The following is a 17030-nucleotide window of genomic DNA, read 5'->3' as shown; positions in this document are numbered from 1 at the left end:
GGTTCATTTTTTACTTTTTAGAAGTCCCGCCAAACCATCAACTGCTTTTCACTGTATTTCTCTATGGCTCACCCATTGCCTCCCCTCTTTATTTTCATTGAGATTTTAAAATCGAGCAAGATTATCAATTTTTTTACTTTTTAGAAGTCTCGAGCCTTTAAAAATTGGACCTTATACTTTTTATAGTTTGCTGTATCATTGGGTTTCATTAGTAGAAACTTTAGGAGTCCCGTCAAACGCTGCACTATACTCCTCTATGATTCATCCACTCCCTCCTCTCTTTATTGTTATTGGGTTCATTTTTTACTTTCTAGAAGTCTCGCCAAATAATCAGCGGCTTTATCACTGTACTCCACTATGGCTCGTCTGTTGTCTCCTCTCTTTAATATCATTGAGATTTTAAAATCAAATTTGATTATCATTATGGTTTATTTAATTAATCTCATGTTGTACCCTATTTGGACTATTCTTTTAATATAATTCATTTTTTATTCGGAATTTTAATTATTTATAAATTCTATTCCTATTAGAACTCTTCATTATTATTATTAGGATTTTAAAAATCGAACCTAATCATTCTTTGGTTTTCTTTTTTTTATAGTATGTAGAAGTTTCGCTAGCGGTCATTGCCCATCTCCCTTGCCACCCTCGTCTTTCTCTTAATAATACAATACAATTCATTTTATCTTTTATTCTACTTAGTAGTTTTCTCTAAATATTTTTTGTTTCTGATTTTAGTTATTTTTAACATATGCCCACCATGAATTGGTGCATATTTTTTTCTTTTTCTTTACTTATTAATTTGGTAATTTCTAGATCTCCTTGTATAATATTTGGATATATTATTAATTGTATGAGCCATTGCTGCTGTAGCGGGCAGACTACCAAGCAAGAGGATAGATTTTCTTTTTTACTGAGCTTCTTTGATAAAAAGAAAGGAACGTGCAGCATTGCCCGGTTGGGGCTTGAGAGTCCGAATATAACTTGGACTTTTATTTTTTGCTGCACGGTTTTCTTTTTTACAAAGTTTGAGTAGGACTCTTATTTATATTTGTCCAATCAATCTCAATGGTTAAATTATAGATCTATCATAATTCAATGGTATAGATTTTTCTCTTTTTTTCGATTAATGTGGTAATTTATAGCCTTCATAGCAAATATGGTGCCTCCTTTCAAAGATGCTTCGGGTTATCATTGAGATTTTAAAATCGAGCATGATTATCATTGTTTTTTTACTTTTTAGAAGTTCCGAACCTTTAAAAATAAGACCTTGTAGTTTATAGAGTTTATTGTCTTGTTGGGTTTTATTTTTTATAATTTTTAGAAGTCCCATAAAACGATGCCTCTATCCTCCTCTACGGCCCATCCGCCGCCTACTCTTTATTATCATTGTGATTCTAGAAATCGAACATAACTATCGTTAGAATTTTTTTTTATTTTCTAGAAGTCCCATCAACCGTTGGCGGCTCTGCAACTATACTCCTATACACCCCGCTCATTGCTTCTCCTTAGTCATTGAGATTTTAAAAATCGAATATGATATTCAACGGGTTTTTTTTTTTACTTTCTAGAAGTCCTGGCAACCGCCTTGCTCGTTTGCTTCACGGCCCGCCGATCGTCCCTCCTTTTAATCATCATTAGGATCTATTTGGTGTTTTATTAACAGTTTTTATATGTCGTATCAACCGCCACCACTCTACTCCTTTATAGGCATGTTACTTAATTTATCTCGTCATGTGTTTTAGATGGTATTTTCTTTCAATAGTTTTTATTTTTATCACAAATTTTAGTTATTTATAAATTGTATTCCTAATTGAAATCTTATTTTTCTTTCTCTAATTTCAGAATTTATTTTTTTCAAATTTTAATTAATATCGTATTGTGTTCTTTTTTTATTTTCAATTTCAGTTGTTTCAAAATTGTATTCCTACTTGAACTCTCTTTTAATTTTTCTAATTTTGAATATTATTTTATTTTTTACTCTGAATTTTAATTAATCTTGTATTGGGTTCTGTTGAAAAAAAACACGAGACCTGGGAGATCTGCTTAACTCCAGTGCAGGTCCAAAGCTCGCCTTCGGATGTATGAGCGTGCCAGTTGATTTGATCTTGCAATCAACAAGAAATAGAACAAAGAAACCGCAATTAATCCTATAAATGATAGCCGATCGGCTAAGTGCCGTTGACACATCATTTATTTCAAGCCGGTGTCATGTGTACATCGATCGACAAATATCAATAAGCAAACCAGAACTAAATCTACTCGATTGGCTGTAGATATTAATGATATATAATCCTTATATCGATATATACTTAAATCAAATGATTGGGATAGATCGGTCGCCTTGCCGAGACAGTATAAATCACTTAGATCGAAATATATATTAATAGTAGGATTATATACATTCATCGCATAGCCGATCAGGTAGATCTAGCATGTATCGGCTAATACTCCGATACTACTCTATACTAAGATTTTAAAGCAAGTAGAATATACTAAACATAAGCTTAATATACTTAGATGCGACAAGATCTTAACATAAAGGGCCGATTTAACATGTCAATCAAGCATATAGAATAAAAGTAGTTAAATCAGATAAGATCGGCTGAAACTCCGATACTACCCTAATCAGCAACCAGAAAGCAGGCTAGAGATTGCAATTCTAAGCACGACTTAATAGATCAAACTTAACTGATGCAGCATTAAGTATGAAAAGAAAAACAATATCTAGACAATCAAGCCGCTGGAAGTTTCATAGAGTGGTAGATATATCACATAGTCTAAGTTAACATCATTATCTAACCTAATCGACTGCCTTCCATTAGCAGATGTTAGCCGATTATAGGTTAGATAAAGATATTATCAAAGATTATGTAAGATATATGATAACTCGACGAATTATATAGACAAGATTAGAGTGTCATAAAGATGGAAGCACTAATCTTGAGAACATAAGTCGTCATGACAAGTTTTACCTCTTGTTGAAGATCGAAACCGATGCAGCTCAACCCGAGAGCACGAACTCGTCGAAATAAAAGTAAAACATAAAGGGTGGCGATGCGCCGAGATTGTATTGGATGTCTCCTTTTTACATAGGGCTCGGGTCTATTTATACCCGAGAATTACAAGATACGTCCATAACAGACACGACTATTATCTCTAACAAACTCTAAGATACCATAAGTCTTTACGGCAGACTTTTGCCCAAACATATCTCTAAGTAAATTACGTAGAATATCCTAATTAATAGATACAATTGCCTTCCCATGACTATCCATGCATGGCAATCATCTTGAAGCACAACAACTTGAACCCGATGACGTACACCGAGTCATATTATCGGAATCGGCTGTATCGGCTAACCCCGTCCGACTCGAACTCAGCCAACCTGACCTTAGCCGATTTGGACTGCAGTCGATTCTTACTCTGTTTCCACAACGATCTTCATCTTGGATTCCACTTTGATCTGATCTTCACCTCCGATACCAATAGTGATAGAATTTACCAAATTTGGTTGTTAACAGGTTCTTGTATGGATTCTTCTTTCAATATTGCTTATTTTTAATTCCGAATTTCAGCTAATTTTAAATTTTATTCCTACTTGAACTCTTCTTTTATTTTCTTTTGCTAATTGCGGGTTTTATTTTTATTTTTATTCCCAATTTTAATTAATCTCGTATTGGACTCTTCTTTTAATATTCCTTATTTTTAATTCCGAATTTCAGCTATTTTAAAATTGTATTAACTATCCTTTTCTTTTCTAATTTTGGATTTTATTTTATTTTTATTTTGAATTTTAATTAATCTCGTATTGGGTTCTCATATGGAAACTTCTATTGCTTGGACTCTTCTTTTTTTTTTCTAATTTTAGATTTTATTTATTTTTATTCGAATTTTGATTAATCTCGTATTGGGTTCTTATATGGAAACTTCTTTCAATATTACTTATTTTAATTTCGAATTTTAGCTATTTTTAGATTGTATTTCTACTTGGACTCTTCTATTCTTTTCTTTTCTTTTTCTTTTATTAATGTGAGAATTTCTAGCCCCCACAGCGAATATGGTGGCTCATTTTAAAGCTGTTTTAATAATATAATAGATAGATAGATAGATAAATAGATAGATAGATAGATAGATAACCTCCGGGCCAATTCAAGCGAGATTGATGGGGGCAGCCGCCGATCCTGTGCGGTGTGAAGAGTGAACGAGCTCTAATGGCCAATGGACGAGCTTAGCGCGGTGGAGTGCGAAGGCGCGAGAGCTCGTGCGGCGGCCGGCGGGAGGGTAGTATTGCTGGCAACGCAAACTCGAGCCACGTTGGGCACTTGGGCGTTTGCTAGCTGCTACCGCTAGTGTAGCCGGCGACCAGAGAGAGAGCGTGCGAAAGAGAATCGATTGCGGAAGCCCCACCCCCTCTGTTCTCCTTGGCCTATAAACGGAATATTTCTCGTGAGTCCCACATGTCATTGTCTGGACGAGCACCCTGGTGCTCTGGGCCCTCAACACCGAGGACGAGGAGATGAGATCGATCGCGTGTGGGCCGGCGAGCCGCACCTCCTTTAGGAATTTGTTTCTTTCTCAGAGAGTCCGTTTCTTCGACCCGTCGTTCTCTCGCCGCCTGCCTCGCCGCCCGCCCGACACTTTCCAACGTTTAAAACCCGTCTTTTTTCTCCAGGTTTTCGCAAGGGGACGACGACGCCCTGTGCCACTACGGTACAAGGCCGCGCCGAGCCATCGGCCCATCGCTGCGTAAAGGTGACAGCTAGCGCCGGGCGATGCAGCCGCCCAACCTCGCGCGCGTAAAGTGACCGTTGCGTTTACCCACCCGGCCGACCGATCCGCGAACGCCACCGTATGTACTGGACTAGCTAGTCTCTCTGTTCCGCTCTACTCCAAGAATTCCTCGGTTCCATCTGCATCGACGGTTCTGTGAGTCTGACACGAAGAACGTAACGTTCTTCTCTGTAACTAACGCACTTGTTCGGTTGTTCCAGAACGACCAGGCTGCAGAGCTAGTGCAACTGCAGACAACGATGCCCTGCCGCCGATGCGTTTGGCGTTCAGCAATGGACGTAGTACTAGCTCGGAGCGTGAATGGCAGGATGGGTGTACACGATACGGATTTGTCAAAGCCGAGCTGCCGATCCGATGGTGCGTACCTTCTCGTCTCTGAATTTGCACTGCGAAAAAGGTATAAAGGAGGGATGAATCCCAACCCAAAAGCCAAGGTTTATTCTCACTTTCTCAGAGTACATACTACCAGTACACGCTACACCTCCACCTCCGCTGCTTTAGGCCCTCTTTGAATTAGAGGAAAAATGGAAGAAAAACAAAGAAATTGAAATCATACACTATTTATACCTTTGATTCATAGGAATAAAAAAAGGAAAAACGTAGGAAACTTTCCTATTCCTACAATTCTAGAGCAAAAACGTAGGAAAATTAACATCCACTCTAACCTCTTAGAAAACTTTCCTTGAGCCTATCTCTCTCATCTGATTCCTACATTTTTCCTGCGGTCTAATCAAACAGTAATTCCTATATTTTTCCTATGTTTTTGCAATCCTCTGTTTTACACTTACATTCCTATCAAAATCCTGTGTTTTTTCTATTCCTTCGTTTTTTCAATCCTACCATTAAAAGGGGCCCTTAATTTTTAGCAACACCATGTGGTCCTCAAACTCATCAGCAGCAGACAACAACTAAAAGCCGTGTAAATATATCAGACAATGCAATTAGTAGGGAGAGGCGCCCATAACACACAGAAGAGAACAAGGATCAGAGACGAAAAGGTTTAGCCTTTTAACGCTGTGATCTACTCGCCGCTACAAAGAGAATGGACGGATTGATCCAAAGTGCCTCGACTTTACTACTTGCGGCGGGGTACACCGTGCCGCCCGGCGTGCCGCGCGCCTCCCAACGCGAGAGGGGGTTTCGACCTACCTGCACGGCACGCACGCACATATGCTCTGCATGTGCTGTGCAACGCATGGGCGCAGCCGCGAGAGCAAGCGCGGCATGATGCGCCTGTACGCTAATTCTTGGATCATTCCTCCCTGCATTAGTTTAACTTAATCCTACCGGTACACTGCAGACACCCAGCTAATCAATTAGGCTTCTTGCATTAGTATATATAGTGATATATACTATATACTCCGTACCTTGTATATGTCGTTGGAGTATCATGCATGCTGTGACTGTAAAAGCCTGCAGCTAACCGATAGGAAGGTAGCAGAGGGATCGTACTGTTCTATCTCGTGCGTAGTGGTGGCATCTCTCGGTGTCCCCAGTTTGTAATCTAGCCAAGTTTCACGGCATATTAATTTGCAGCGAAGGGAGACTTATGGTTGGCCATGCATGCTCTGATCACAGTTACGCTCCTATCCATGTACACGCCGTGTCTCTATCCGGTGTTGGCCCACGGTATATCAGGACCATCGCTCTCTCGCGTCTAGGGATTCGGAAAAGCTGGTGTATATGTCCAACACATATTTTGATGCAATGTTGATACGCGATGTGACTCGGGTTTTGGTACGCAGATATACTCAGATGCTACGGACTGAAAATTGTACTTGGGGTATACACAAAAGCTAGCTGGGCGACGACATTTTGGAGAGATCGGTAAGTCTATTGTGTGTTTAGAGCTCCGTCGATGACGTTGCAATTGTTCTATGACAAGAAAAATGTTAAAATAGCAGCTAAGTGCAGGAACTCAACCTGGTATCTCAGTGAATAAACATATGGACGAGGTATCCGTACATTGTATGATTTTGATATATCAAAATCATCAGTCATCACTCATCAGTGTCCGTAAATCTCTCTCTTTTTCTGAAACATTAACGCAGAATTATTATACGTTAGCTACGGTACCTAAACTACCAGGTGAAAGCTAGCGATCGAAAGCATGCTAGCTAGCTGCATGCATGACCGTTGGCGTCCGACCAAAGTAGAAATTCCAAACCGGGGCCGCAGCGCCAGCAGCTAGCTTAGCTCTTGGAGTGTTCCCGTCGGGCGGCTATAGCTTAGCTCTCTCCTCCATTATTTGCACGGCCGTTTCCTCCCCCCTCACAGCCCTATAAATTCCGAACCCCTGCCTCACAGTCTCGGTCTCTCTCACCACATATTCCGCGTGCATGTGAAGAGAGAGATATAGAGAGGAGAGCTAGCGAAAGTTTGAGTGACAAAGACGCACGTACGCGCGAAAACGTTGTCACGCTTTCGAGTGATCGATACACGGGGGGGATACACACGCAAACCGATCGATATGGTTCGTGAGCGGGTGGTGGTGGTGATGGCGTTCGCGGTGGCGACGCTCGCGACGAGCCTCCTGCCGCCGCTGGCGTGCCAGGCGGCGCCGGCGCCGTGCGAGCGCCCGACGCGCGGGCACCACCAGTACAGGCAGCCGGTGGGCGTGCGGCGGATCGTGGTGGACGCGAGCGGCGGCGGCGACTTCCTCTCCATCCAGCAGGCCGTCAACTCCGTGCCGGAGAACAACACCGTGCGCGTCATCATGCAGATCAACGCAGGGTCCTACATGTAAGCTATACCCAGTTAGCTCATGCTCATGCTCATGCATGCGTGTGCAGAGTTTGCGTTTCTGACGTGATATATGTGTGCGTGCAGAGAGAAGGTGGTGGTGCCGGCGACGAAGCCGTACATCACGTTCCAGGGAGCAGGGCGCGACGTGACGGTGGTGGAGTGGCACGACAGGGCGAGCGACCGCGGCCCCGACGGGCAGCAGCTCCGAACCTACAACACCGCCTCCGTAACCGTTCTCTCTAACTATTTCACTGCTAAGAACATCAGCTTCAAGGTGAGCTAGCAAACACCGTTCGCGCGCCATGCCATGCATTAGCCAGTGGTCCGTCTCCATGGACCCGGCCGCCAACGTACGCGACTCACAAGACGCACAGGGAGATGCGGTGCAGTACAGTGCCGACTGCCGAGGCAGAGAGGCAGACAAAGTGACAAAACCCTTCAGTGTCACGAGCCACATCTTGCAAATTTGCAAATGCTGCATGCCGGGCGTCTCTTCTTCTCTGTGTATCCCTTGTTCTTTTGATATTTTGAATCCGTTTGTACAGGGATGTATTTTCGGGTTCTTGGAGCAGCCAAAGCAGATGGCTTCTTCCGGCTACGGCGGAGAGAGGCTACAGCCTGATCGACGCGGCCGGCCAACTTTTTTTTTCCAGTGAATTGCATGCATGTAAGTAGCAAACAACAGCTGACGCTGGGTTCCTGAATCCTATGGCTTGGCAGAACACGGCTCCGGCACCAATGCCCGGCATGCAAGGGTGGCAGGCGGTGGCGTTCCGCATCTCCGGCGACAAGGCCTTCTTCTTCGGCTGCGGGTTCTACGGCGCCCAGGACACGCTCTGCGACGACGCCGGCCGGCACTACTTCCGCGACTGCTACATCGAGGGCTCCATCGACTTCGTCTTCGGCAACGGCCGCTCCCTCTACAAGGACTGCGAGCTGCACTCGACGGCGCAGCGGTTCGGCTCGGTGGCGGCGCAGGGGCGGCACGACCCGTGCGAGCGCACCGGCTTCGCCTTCGTCAACTGCCGGGTCACCGGCACTGGCCGCCTCTACGTCGGCCGTGCCATGGGCCAGTACTCGCGGATCGTCTACGCCTACACCTACTTCGACAGCGTCATCGCCCCCGGCGGCTGGGACGACTGGGACCACGCCAGCAACAAGAGCATGTACGTACTGCTTCAGCTAGCTAGCTAGCCTGATCAACTTGATAAAAAAATGAAACTATATTATTCAATTCCCAGCCAGCTAACGCCTGTGCAAATGTTGTCGACGGCGTGCATGCGTGCAGGACGGCGTTCTTCGGGATGTACAGGAACTGGGGGCCCGGCGCCGACGCGGTGCACGGCGTGCCGTGGGCGCGGGAGCTCGACTACTTCGCCGCGCGCCCCTTCCTCGGCAAGAGCTTCGTCAACGGATTCCACTGGCTTACACCTGACGTCTGAAAGCCGTTTTTCGGCACCACAATTAATTTACTGGAGACAAGAACGTACATTTGTTAGTACAGCAAAAGCGAAGAATAGAACATTACGATAAATATAAAGTATTGAAGTGACTAGTGCAGTATATAGCGGTAGATTCATTCGTTCATTCGTTTTGTCTGATCCGGCTTATAATGATAGCTGCTATAGAATTCAAGCACAGCTCTTTACAAGATCTATAGTAGCTATGTAGTACTGTTTTAAAAGCTTTGTCATGTAGACATGTACCCATGCATGTGAGGTGAATAGTGAATATATAATTGATTTTGTTGTTACTTTAAGGAAAAATCCAAATTTGATCCCTTAACTATGACCTTAGTAGATTTTGATCCCTCGACTATAAGATCGGTATCCATTATCAACTTTTGAAATTGACCATATTTCATCTATGGGCGCCAATCACTTCTAAGAGTTCCGATTTGGATCAGGGATGAAATATAGACAGTTATAAGAGTTGGGGGATGAATTGTGAACATTTTAATGTTCTTCTAATTGAAGGACAAAGTCAAACCAAGGCCAGATAAAATACAGACTTTTCTCTCTTCATAAAGATAAAGATTTTATCTTATTTTCTGTTAGCACGCTTTTCAAATTACAAAATGGCGCGTTTTGTGCGAAAACTTTCTATATAAAAGTTGTTTTAAAATAACAAATATATCTATTTTTCAAGTGTTATAAAACTTGTTAGATTTTGTATATCTCATATTTATTTATTTTTTTACATATTTTCCGCTATCTCTCTCAATACTGTTGCTATAAATCGGTTGTAGAGATAACGGAACGTATGAGCCTATATGCACACCGCTATATTGGTAATACAATCGATTGCGCTGAGTCCTATCACACTCTTATGAAATCATATTAGGTTTCTTATTTTCGCATCTCAAACCCTAACCTGGCAGGTCGACATCTCTCGCCGCCCTGGTCTCCTCCTCCCAACTCCCTATCGACTCTGTCCTCGACGACACAATCAAGATCATCGCCAACGCAGTCCGCTCCTCCTTATGACTATGATATAAAACGCATTCCGCTCCTCCTTCCATACAGCCCTAGGTTTGCAGGTTGATGTCACCGTCATTGCTACCATCATCGGCGATACTGTTGATTGTGTCACAACACCGGTACCCTCTTCACTACTCACAGCTCCACCGACAATACCCCCTCTCATATTATTGTTGGCAGTGGCTGTCTTCTCCCTATTACTTCCGTTGGACGTGCTTACTTACACTATCCTAATTGCTGCTTTGTTCTTAACAATGTTCTAATCTCTCTTGACATTATTAAGAGCTTTATTTCTGCACACCATTTTTCTTATGACAATTGGTGTTCCATTGAACTTGACCCGTTTGGCCTCTTTGTGAAGTTCTCAATTATATATATATATATATATATATATATATATATATATATATATATATATATATATATATATATATATATATATATAAGCAATACACATCCTATGGAATTAAAACTTTTCTATAGAAAATAATTAATCACTACAGATATCTTAATATCAAGCTAACACTACAGAAAATTCACACCCATCATGCCATCATGGGAAACACCTTAGTTTTGAAAAAGAAAACAAAAACCTATGGTTGGACCTTCAAGGGGGTAAAATGGAAAAACAATCTATTATTGATAGTGTGGCGCCAATATTTTCTACAAAAAATATATTCCCTATTGTCAAGTATAGAAAATTAATCCTATCCCTTATGAGATTATTTTTTTATCCCCCTTCCTTATAGTTATGTCTTTGAGAATAAGATAAAACCCATATGAAAAGAAAATTTGTATTCACCCTAGATGTTCAAAATATACTATTGTTATACAATGGCTTAGAGACCAATGATGCACAGTAGCACTCAGCACTATGTACCTCAGTACATGGCAAATACTACCTCTGTCCCTAAAGCCCTAAATTACACACGCTGTGTTCGTTAGTGTAGTTTGAAAACTAATAGGTTGTTTGGTTTGGTGCCACACATTAAAATAGAGTAATGGATTAGCACATAATTATAAATTTATTAGTTTAAAATTTTTAAAAATAAATTAATATATTTTTAAAGCAACTTTTCTATAGATATTTTAAAAAATATATTATTTAGCAGTTTAAAAGCATGTGTGAAAAAGGAGAAAATAGTTGAGAAGGAGCAAAAAGGCCACACCAGAGAGTACTCTCGTTATATACCTACTCTCTCCGTCCCATAAAAAACAAATCTAAAACCGGATATGATATATCTTAGTACTACGAATCTGAATATATATATATTCAGATATCTAGATTTATATGTATTATATTCGGTTTTAGATTCGTTTTTTATAGGATGGAGGAAGTACACTAGTACTACTATTACATCCACGAGTTCCCCAATGCCAAAAATACTGCAGAAATTGGATTTCACCTTAGTGAATTATCACCGTATTGATTCTCCTCATCTTTGCTCCAAAGAGAAACCGCGGGGCTGCAGAGGATGCAACAGCTAGGATCATGCGGCGAAGCAGAACGCAGAGCGGAGGGTAGAGTGCGTCATTGCGAACCTTTGGGGATTAACCTCGCCGACGATGAAGCCTTCGACCGTGCTGCCCGAGACCGAGAGCATATGCCCTCACGGCCGCCTGAGGTAGAGACGAGGCCATGGAAGGCGGCCGGCGGCCGCTGCGTCGGACGCGTTGAGGGGCTCGGGGATTTGGAAATTTGCGTTTGGTTTTCGCGGCGGAGAGCCGGAGATAACACAGAGAAACTAACCAATAGTGTTGCCAAATCGGCATCAATGCGGATCTGAGTGGTGGTGGTGGTGGACTGGTGGTTGCCCCCACCCCCAACCGCGTAGACCACGTTGGCACGCGGCCGCCGCACCAGTCCCCCCCTCCGCCGCAGCGCAATGCACCACCAGATTTGGCGCCTCCTCCCCAGCGCCCTCTCGCCGATCCACGCCGGAGCTCCCCGGCCGAGCCGCCCGCCGGCGCGGCTAGGCCGCCCTTCACCGCAACGACGGCGGGCGCTCGCGCTCGCGCACCTCGCCACCCGGCGCACATGCCGCCTCCTCGCTGTCTCCGCCCAGTCCGCCAGCCCCCACGCCGGCTTGAGGTCCGCACTTACTCGTCGAATTTCCTTCATCGCTATTCATGGAATCTGAGGAAGAGTTGGAATTGTGGTTTGTGGTGGAATGTAATACCTGGTACCCTTACTGGATGGGAGGAACAATGCCGCACAGCTAAACTGGTGTTAATTTGGGGGAAGTGCCAATTTTATGCCTTCTAGTGCTAAAGCTTGTGAATTCAGTTTTTGGATTATGTGATGTGCATTGTAATGCCGAATTATGTGTTAGTCTTTGGCTAAAACTTTTGTCTATGATCCCCTGAGTAGTCCGGATATCTTTAGATATTGGATGGTATCATGATCAATATACCTCGCTTGTTCAACTTTTCTATGATCCTGGATGATGCCCTGGATATGAAATTGTTGTTAGTCCTTGTAATTTTCAGGTTGGATCAGTTTTTCGAGGTGGAGATGAAGGTACGAGATTATGAACTCGACCAATATGGGGTTGTCAACAATGCCATCTATGCTAGTTACTGCCAACATGGTGAGTTCTGTTCTACCAATGAAACAAACTAAAAGAACATCTCATGTATATTAATTAGGTCAGTTAATATGATTCCTATAGCATGTTTAGAATTTAATTAAAATAATATGATTACCATGGTTGGTTCTGACAAAATTAAGGATTCATTTATTTTTTAAAAAAATTGAGCAGGTCGTCATGAGCTACTTGAAAGTGTAGGCATAAGTGCAGATGCAGTAGCACGCAGCGGTGAGTCGCTGGCCCTCTCTGAACTGCACCTCAAGTACTACGCGCCTTTGAGAGTAACATCCTTGTTTCCCAAGTTGTGCAAAAACCAGAACTGAAAAATGTTGATGTGATACTATGAAACTAATAACAGATCAAACTCTAAATATTGATAATAGGTTCATTTGGGTCTAACTTCTCCCTTTGTTTCTTTGACTTGTCAGAGTGGTGACAAGTTCGTCGTTAAGGTCAGGCTTGCGAGCACAAAAGGTATAAGGATGATATTCGAGCACTTCATTGAAAAGCTGCCTAATCGTGAGGTATGCAGCACAAATAATTGCAGATTTTAGAATAGGAAAAGGAATTAAAAGCACAGTACGTTTCAAATTCTCAATCATGTTGGTAACAAATCTTGGCAGCAATGGCACAATGCCATCAGTAGCAACGTACTAGCATTTTTCGCAACATAGTACCAACTTATGAAATCTATATGTTATTTCAGTCACAAATTGGTCGTAGGATTTCCTTTGCAACTGCTCTTTGCATAGATCACACTTTTCCATATTCTTCTCCTAGCAGCTCATTTTGGAAGCGAAGGCAACAGCGGTTTGTTTGAACAAAGACTACCGCCCCACCCGTATATCTCCAGAGTTCCTGTCCAAGCTGCAGTTCTTCACTTCTGAAGGCAGTAGCAGTTAAGTCACTGTACTCATCGTCATAACCTGCGAGAAATCACTGTATCCCATTTTCCATCGTATTGTCTTTGTTCAAATGAACCAATTGATTGAAGCATTTGACTTCAGTGACATTTCTAAGCTGTGATAAATCTAACTGCATTCTTTATTTGATTTTCTTGGAGTGAGCACGCGTTCCAACGTTTGAATACATCGTCCAAATTCAGCAAAAACTTTGAATGGCTATGTTGAGCTCATGGATATGATGTGAGAAACTTTTTTTTTTTTTGGGGGGGGGGGGGGGGGGGGGGTGTTGAGCACTGGTTCTTTCTGTGCTAGGTTACATATCTATGAGACCCGGCTTTAGTCAGGCAAGGGCTCAAGTTCTATTCATAGGAGATCTGAGGTTTCTGAACCCTTTCCACACAATGAATGAACCTTTCAGTCCCAGGCATCCAATTACTAGTTGTGATAGAGTGAATGTTCACCAATTGACTAGTATAAGTAGTGAACATCTCCCAATGGAAAAAAGTTATCGAAATTTTAACTTTATGCAAAATTTTCAGTTTTGAGTTAAAAATTTGCACGTTCTTAGTTCAAAACATCTACTAACATTGAACATAGTAGTTCAGATTTTTTTTTATTTCACTGGTTAGCTCACAATGGCTGCTGTGTTTGACATGAGAGGAAAAGAGAAGATTGAGGATACGCAAAACAAGATAAGCCATTAGCATTAGCGTATGGTTAATTAATTATTAATTATTTTAAATTTGAAAATGAGTTAATATATAATTTTTAAAGTAACTTTTCTATATTTTTTCTAAAAGAATACTCCCTCCGGTTTCATTTTAATTGACGCTTTGGACAATGACACGCTCTACAAGATATACATTTGACCTTATTTTTCTATTATAATATATACAATAAATAAATACATGTTTACTTTTATTATAGTGTTTTGAAAGACAAATCTATATATATTTTTCTAGTTTATTTAAACTAAATATATTTAAAGTTATTGGTGGTCAAAGTTATAAAAGGTAGTATATCGTTTAGTAGTTCGGGCAATCAATCAAAAGCTACCGAACGCAGCCGAATACATATGGCGATTTCGGATAGCCTCGCCAATATGCTACTACGTGGCAATATCTAGAACGAAATTACGTGGACAAATCCACTAGGTAACCTATGCGAAAGCACTAAATGAACCCACATAACAGGATCAGCGAGAACGTACCGTGCCGGGGAGAAATGTTTCCAAATGGCCGCTTGACCGCAAAAAGCTTAGTGCCTTTTTATCCCTTAACCAGAATTCCTAAATATCCACTCCCCGGAAAAGAAATTCAAGGTCTGCCGCACTCGGAAAGTCTTGTTTGTGTTAAAGTCGGATTTCGCAATGGATGAAACCAGGGTTTCCCAAACCACCGGGGCTGGGGTTATCGCGCCCCGGCGGTAAGCACGGTAACCGCGGTAACCGTAAAAAACCGTACGAAACCGTGCAAAATTTATCAAAAATTCAAATTATTTTTAAAATTTATTTGAATTTAAGGAGGTTACCGCAGTTTTTCTATTACCGTACCCCCGCGGCCAGTAACCATGGTAACCGCACGGTTACCGACGGTAAGTTGAACCTTTGATGAAACCACCATAAGCTTGAAATTTTGGCCAATTAAGATTGGATTAAATTCCACTAGCCCAAAAAAAAACCAAATACATCATTGGTATACCTTTTTAGCCGTGTAGGAGTTTGATATAGACTATATTTAGGGGAGCTTAAAATTCGCAAAAAAAAGTTAGTTCATAGTTCCGTTCCTGAGAATATGAAAAAGCTAAAAATCCCATCTTCAAGTTTCTAATTTATTTTCTAAAAATTTTTTAGTTCTTGGAGAAGTATATGCAAAAGCTTCCAAATAGCGAAGTGAGCGTTGGTAGAATATGTGTGCTAGTATTTACCGGTTAACAGCAAGGTGTCCATAATAATTTCGTCAATCACAATATACGTCGACCAATATTTTAAAAGTGCCCATCCGAAATATATCCATACTAGGTCGAACGAAAACACCCCGGATAAAATCGGGCAGTCTCTTGATGCGCGCGGTGTAGCTGCAGGGAGCTAGCAGGAGAAGCTGGAGGCGCACCGCGCACGCCCGACCGGAGCCAGCCATGGAGCGGGCATGGCGCGCGCTCCGCGCATGGAGCGCCGCAATACGCTCTCTCTCTCTCGCGCGCGCGCGCGGATGGCATGTGCCTTCCCTGCAGGCGACCTTGCCGGCTTGCCGCTCGTCTCCCCTTCCGCCCGCCGATGGCGACCAGTCTGTCCACTCGTTCGCCTTCGTGCCGCTGCTGCTCGTGCGTGCGGCGGCCTATGTTGAACCGGATCGGGGGGACGGGACGACGTTCCACCGTTCACGGCGCGCGGGGTTGTCGTAAAGCCATCACATTCATCGGAATGGGGAACCTGCCTAGCTGCTGCCCTCGTGCGCCGTACCCCCATCGAATCCTAGCCGTCGGTTCAGCTCCGCCTGATGGCCCAGACGGTCCAGATCAGCCGATCTCGCCAGCAGAGCTGGTTGGTCCAACGTGACGGCCTCTGACGCACGCACGCAAGGCAGGCAGGACGACGAGAACGCGTCCATGTACACGTAGGCAACACACAGCTGGAGCTTTTCTTTGAAGAGAAAAATAGCAAACGAAGGAAATGATTCTGCTCGTTTTAGAGAAAAACATATAGGTTACGTGCATATATCGGCATTTTCTTTTGAAATCCACATTAACATGCATAAATATATTGCATGGACCTTGACAACTCTCGCTGTCATAATGCATGCTCCTGTCAGAACCTAGCTACCGACTAAGTACTCTAACAATGGGATAATTAATGTCAGATTACTGCGTAGGGTGCGTCAGGTGAAAGAGATAACTAGCCAAATTAATTGTGCGCGCACGAAACTTTTTCCTGTGTGCTTGATTTCCACATCATCATATATAGGTCAACCTAGAAAATACACCACTCTTCCTTGAATTTTGCTCGTGGCATAGTTCCCCACTTAAAAATGTTATTACTAATCTGGTTGTCAAATTGCGGTAAGTGGTGCTGTGACTAAGTGTGAATTATCAGAATATATGTGACGTATGTGGCACGTGCACCAGTACATGGTAAAAACCTTTACTGTTTGAGCGGGAATTTGTTTGCTCGAGAGTATCTAGTTTTTGAAACATCTCTCTGGTGCAGAGGAATTGTCGTGTTTATGCTTATTTTTTCCTCCTGCTGATGAAAGATAGGATCACTATTGTTTGCAGCATTTTTCATAAAAAATAATCATGTCGAATAAGCGTGTGGCTAGTTTTCGACGATGAGGACCAGCACGTTTTTTACAGCAGAAGTCAAAACTCGATCATAATGTCCTCACGCACCGGAGTGGATTTTAAAGTCTCGCGTTACTTATATCACTTAAATAATTACGATTTTTTTAAAAAAAATATAAAGATGTATTAATATGTGATATATCACTCTACAAATATCCAATTTAGAATTCAACATG

General features: G+C 42.5%; 2 protein-coding genes across 3 annotated transcripts; both read left to right on the top strand.

Moving 5' to 3' along the window:
- Positions 1-7119: 7119 nt before the first annotated feature.
- LOC127770510 (probable pectinesterase 68) lies at positions 7120-9410 on the top strand. The gene is made up of 4 exons (XM_052296249.1): positions 7120-7536; positions 7624-7813; positions 8260-8705; positions 8828-9410. The coding sequence occupies exons 1-4, from the start codon at positions 7265-7267 to the stop codon at positions 8979-8981; spliced, it is 1062 nt and encodes a 353-aa protein (XP_052152209.1). The 5' UTR covers positions 7120-7264; the 3' UTR covers positions 8982-9410.
- Positions 9411-11435: 2025 nt separating this feature from the next.
- On the top strand, positions 11436-13657 carry LOC127770513 (acyl-acyl carrier protein thioesterase TE3, chloroplastic-like). Of its 2 annotated transcripts, none has more exons than XM_052296252.1 (5): positions 11436-12111; positions 12510-12610; positions 12782-12891; positions 13039-13134; positions 13391-13657. In XM_052296252.1, exons 1-5 carry the CDS (start codon positions 11906-11908, stop codon positions 13511-13513), a joined length of 636 nt encoding a protein of 211 aa, XP_052152212.1. In that variant the 5' UTR covers positions 11436-11905; the 3' UTR covers positions 13514-13657. The 2 variants fall into 2 exon arrangements, with proteins under 2 accessions (XP_052152212.1, XP_052152213.1); XM_052296253.1 differs by having other exon boundaries at positions 11442-12111; positions 13394-13657.
- Positions 13658-17030: the final 3373 nt, after the last annotated feature.

This window comes from Oryza glaberrima, chromosome 4 (genome assembly GCF_000147395.1).
Source record: "Oryza glaberrima chromosome 4, OglaRS2, whole genome shotgun sequence".
NCBI lineage: Eukaryota > Viridiplantae > Streptophyta > Magnoliopsida > Poales > Poaceae > Oryza > Oryza glaberrima.
Note: the sequence above shows the minus strand (reverse complement) of the source record. Positions and strands in the feature narration are given on the sequence as shown.

Excerpts from the sequence above, each read along its gene's own strand:
- LOC127770510 (XM_052296249.1), top strand. The coding sequence starts at position 7,265 with ATGGTTCGTGAGCGGGTGGTGGTGGTGATGGCGTTCGCGGTGGCGACG. Across the intron at positions 7,537-7,623 it reads ATCAACGCAGGGTCCTACAT|AGAGAAGGTGGTGGTGCCGG; the intron begins GTAAGCTATACC and ends GTGTGCGTGCAG. Across the intron at positions 7,814-8,259 it reads CTAAGAACATCAGCTTCAAG|AACACGGCTCCGGCACCAAT; the intron begins GTGAGCTAGCAA and ends ATGGCTTGGCAG.
- LOC127770513 (XM_052296252.1), top strand. The coding sequence starts at position 11,906 with ATGCACCACCAGATTTGGCGCCTCCTCCCCAGCGCCCTCTCGCCGATC. Across the intron at positions 12,611-12,781 it reads TGCTAGTTACTGCCAACATG|GTCGTCATGAGCTACTTGAA; the intron begins GTGAGTTCTGTT and ends AAAATTGAGCAG. Across the intron at positions 12,892-13,038 it reads AGTACTACGCGCCTTTGAGA|AGTGGTGACAAGTTCGTCGT; the intron begins GTAACATCCTTG and ends TTGACTTGTCAG.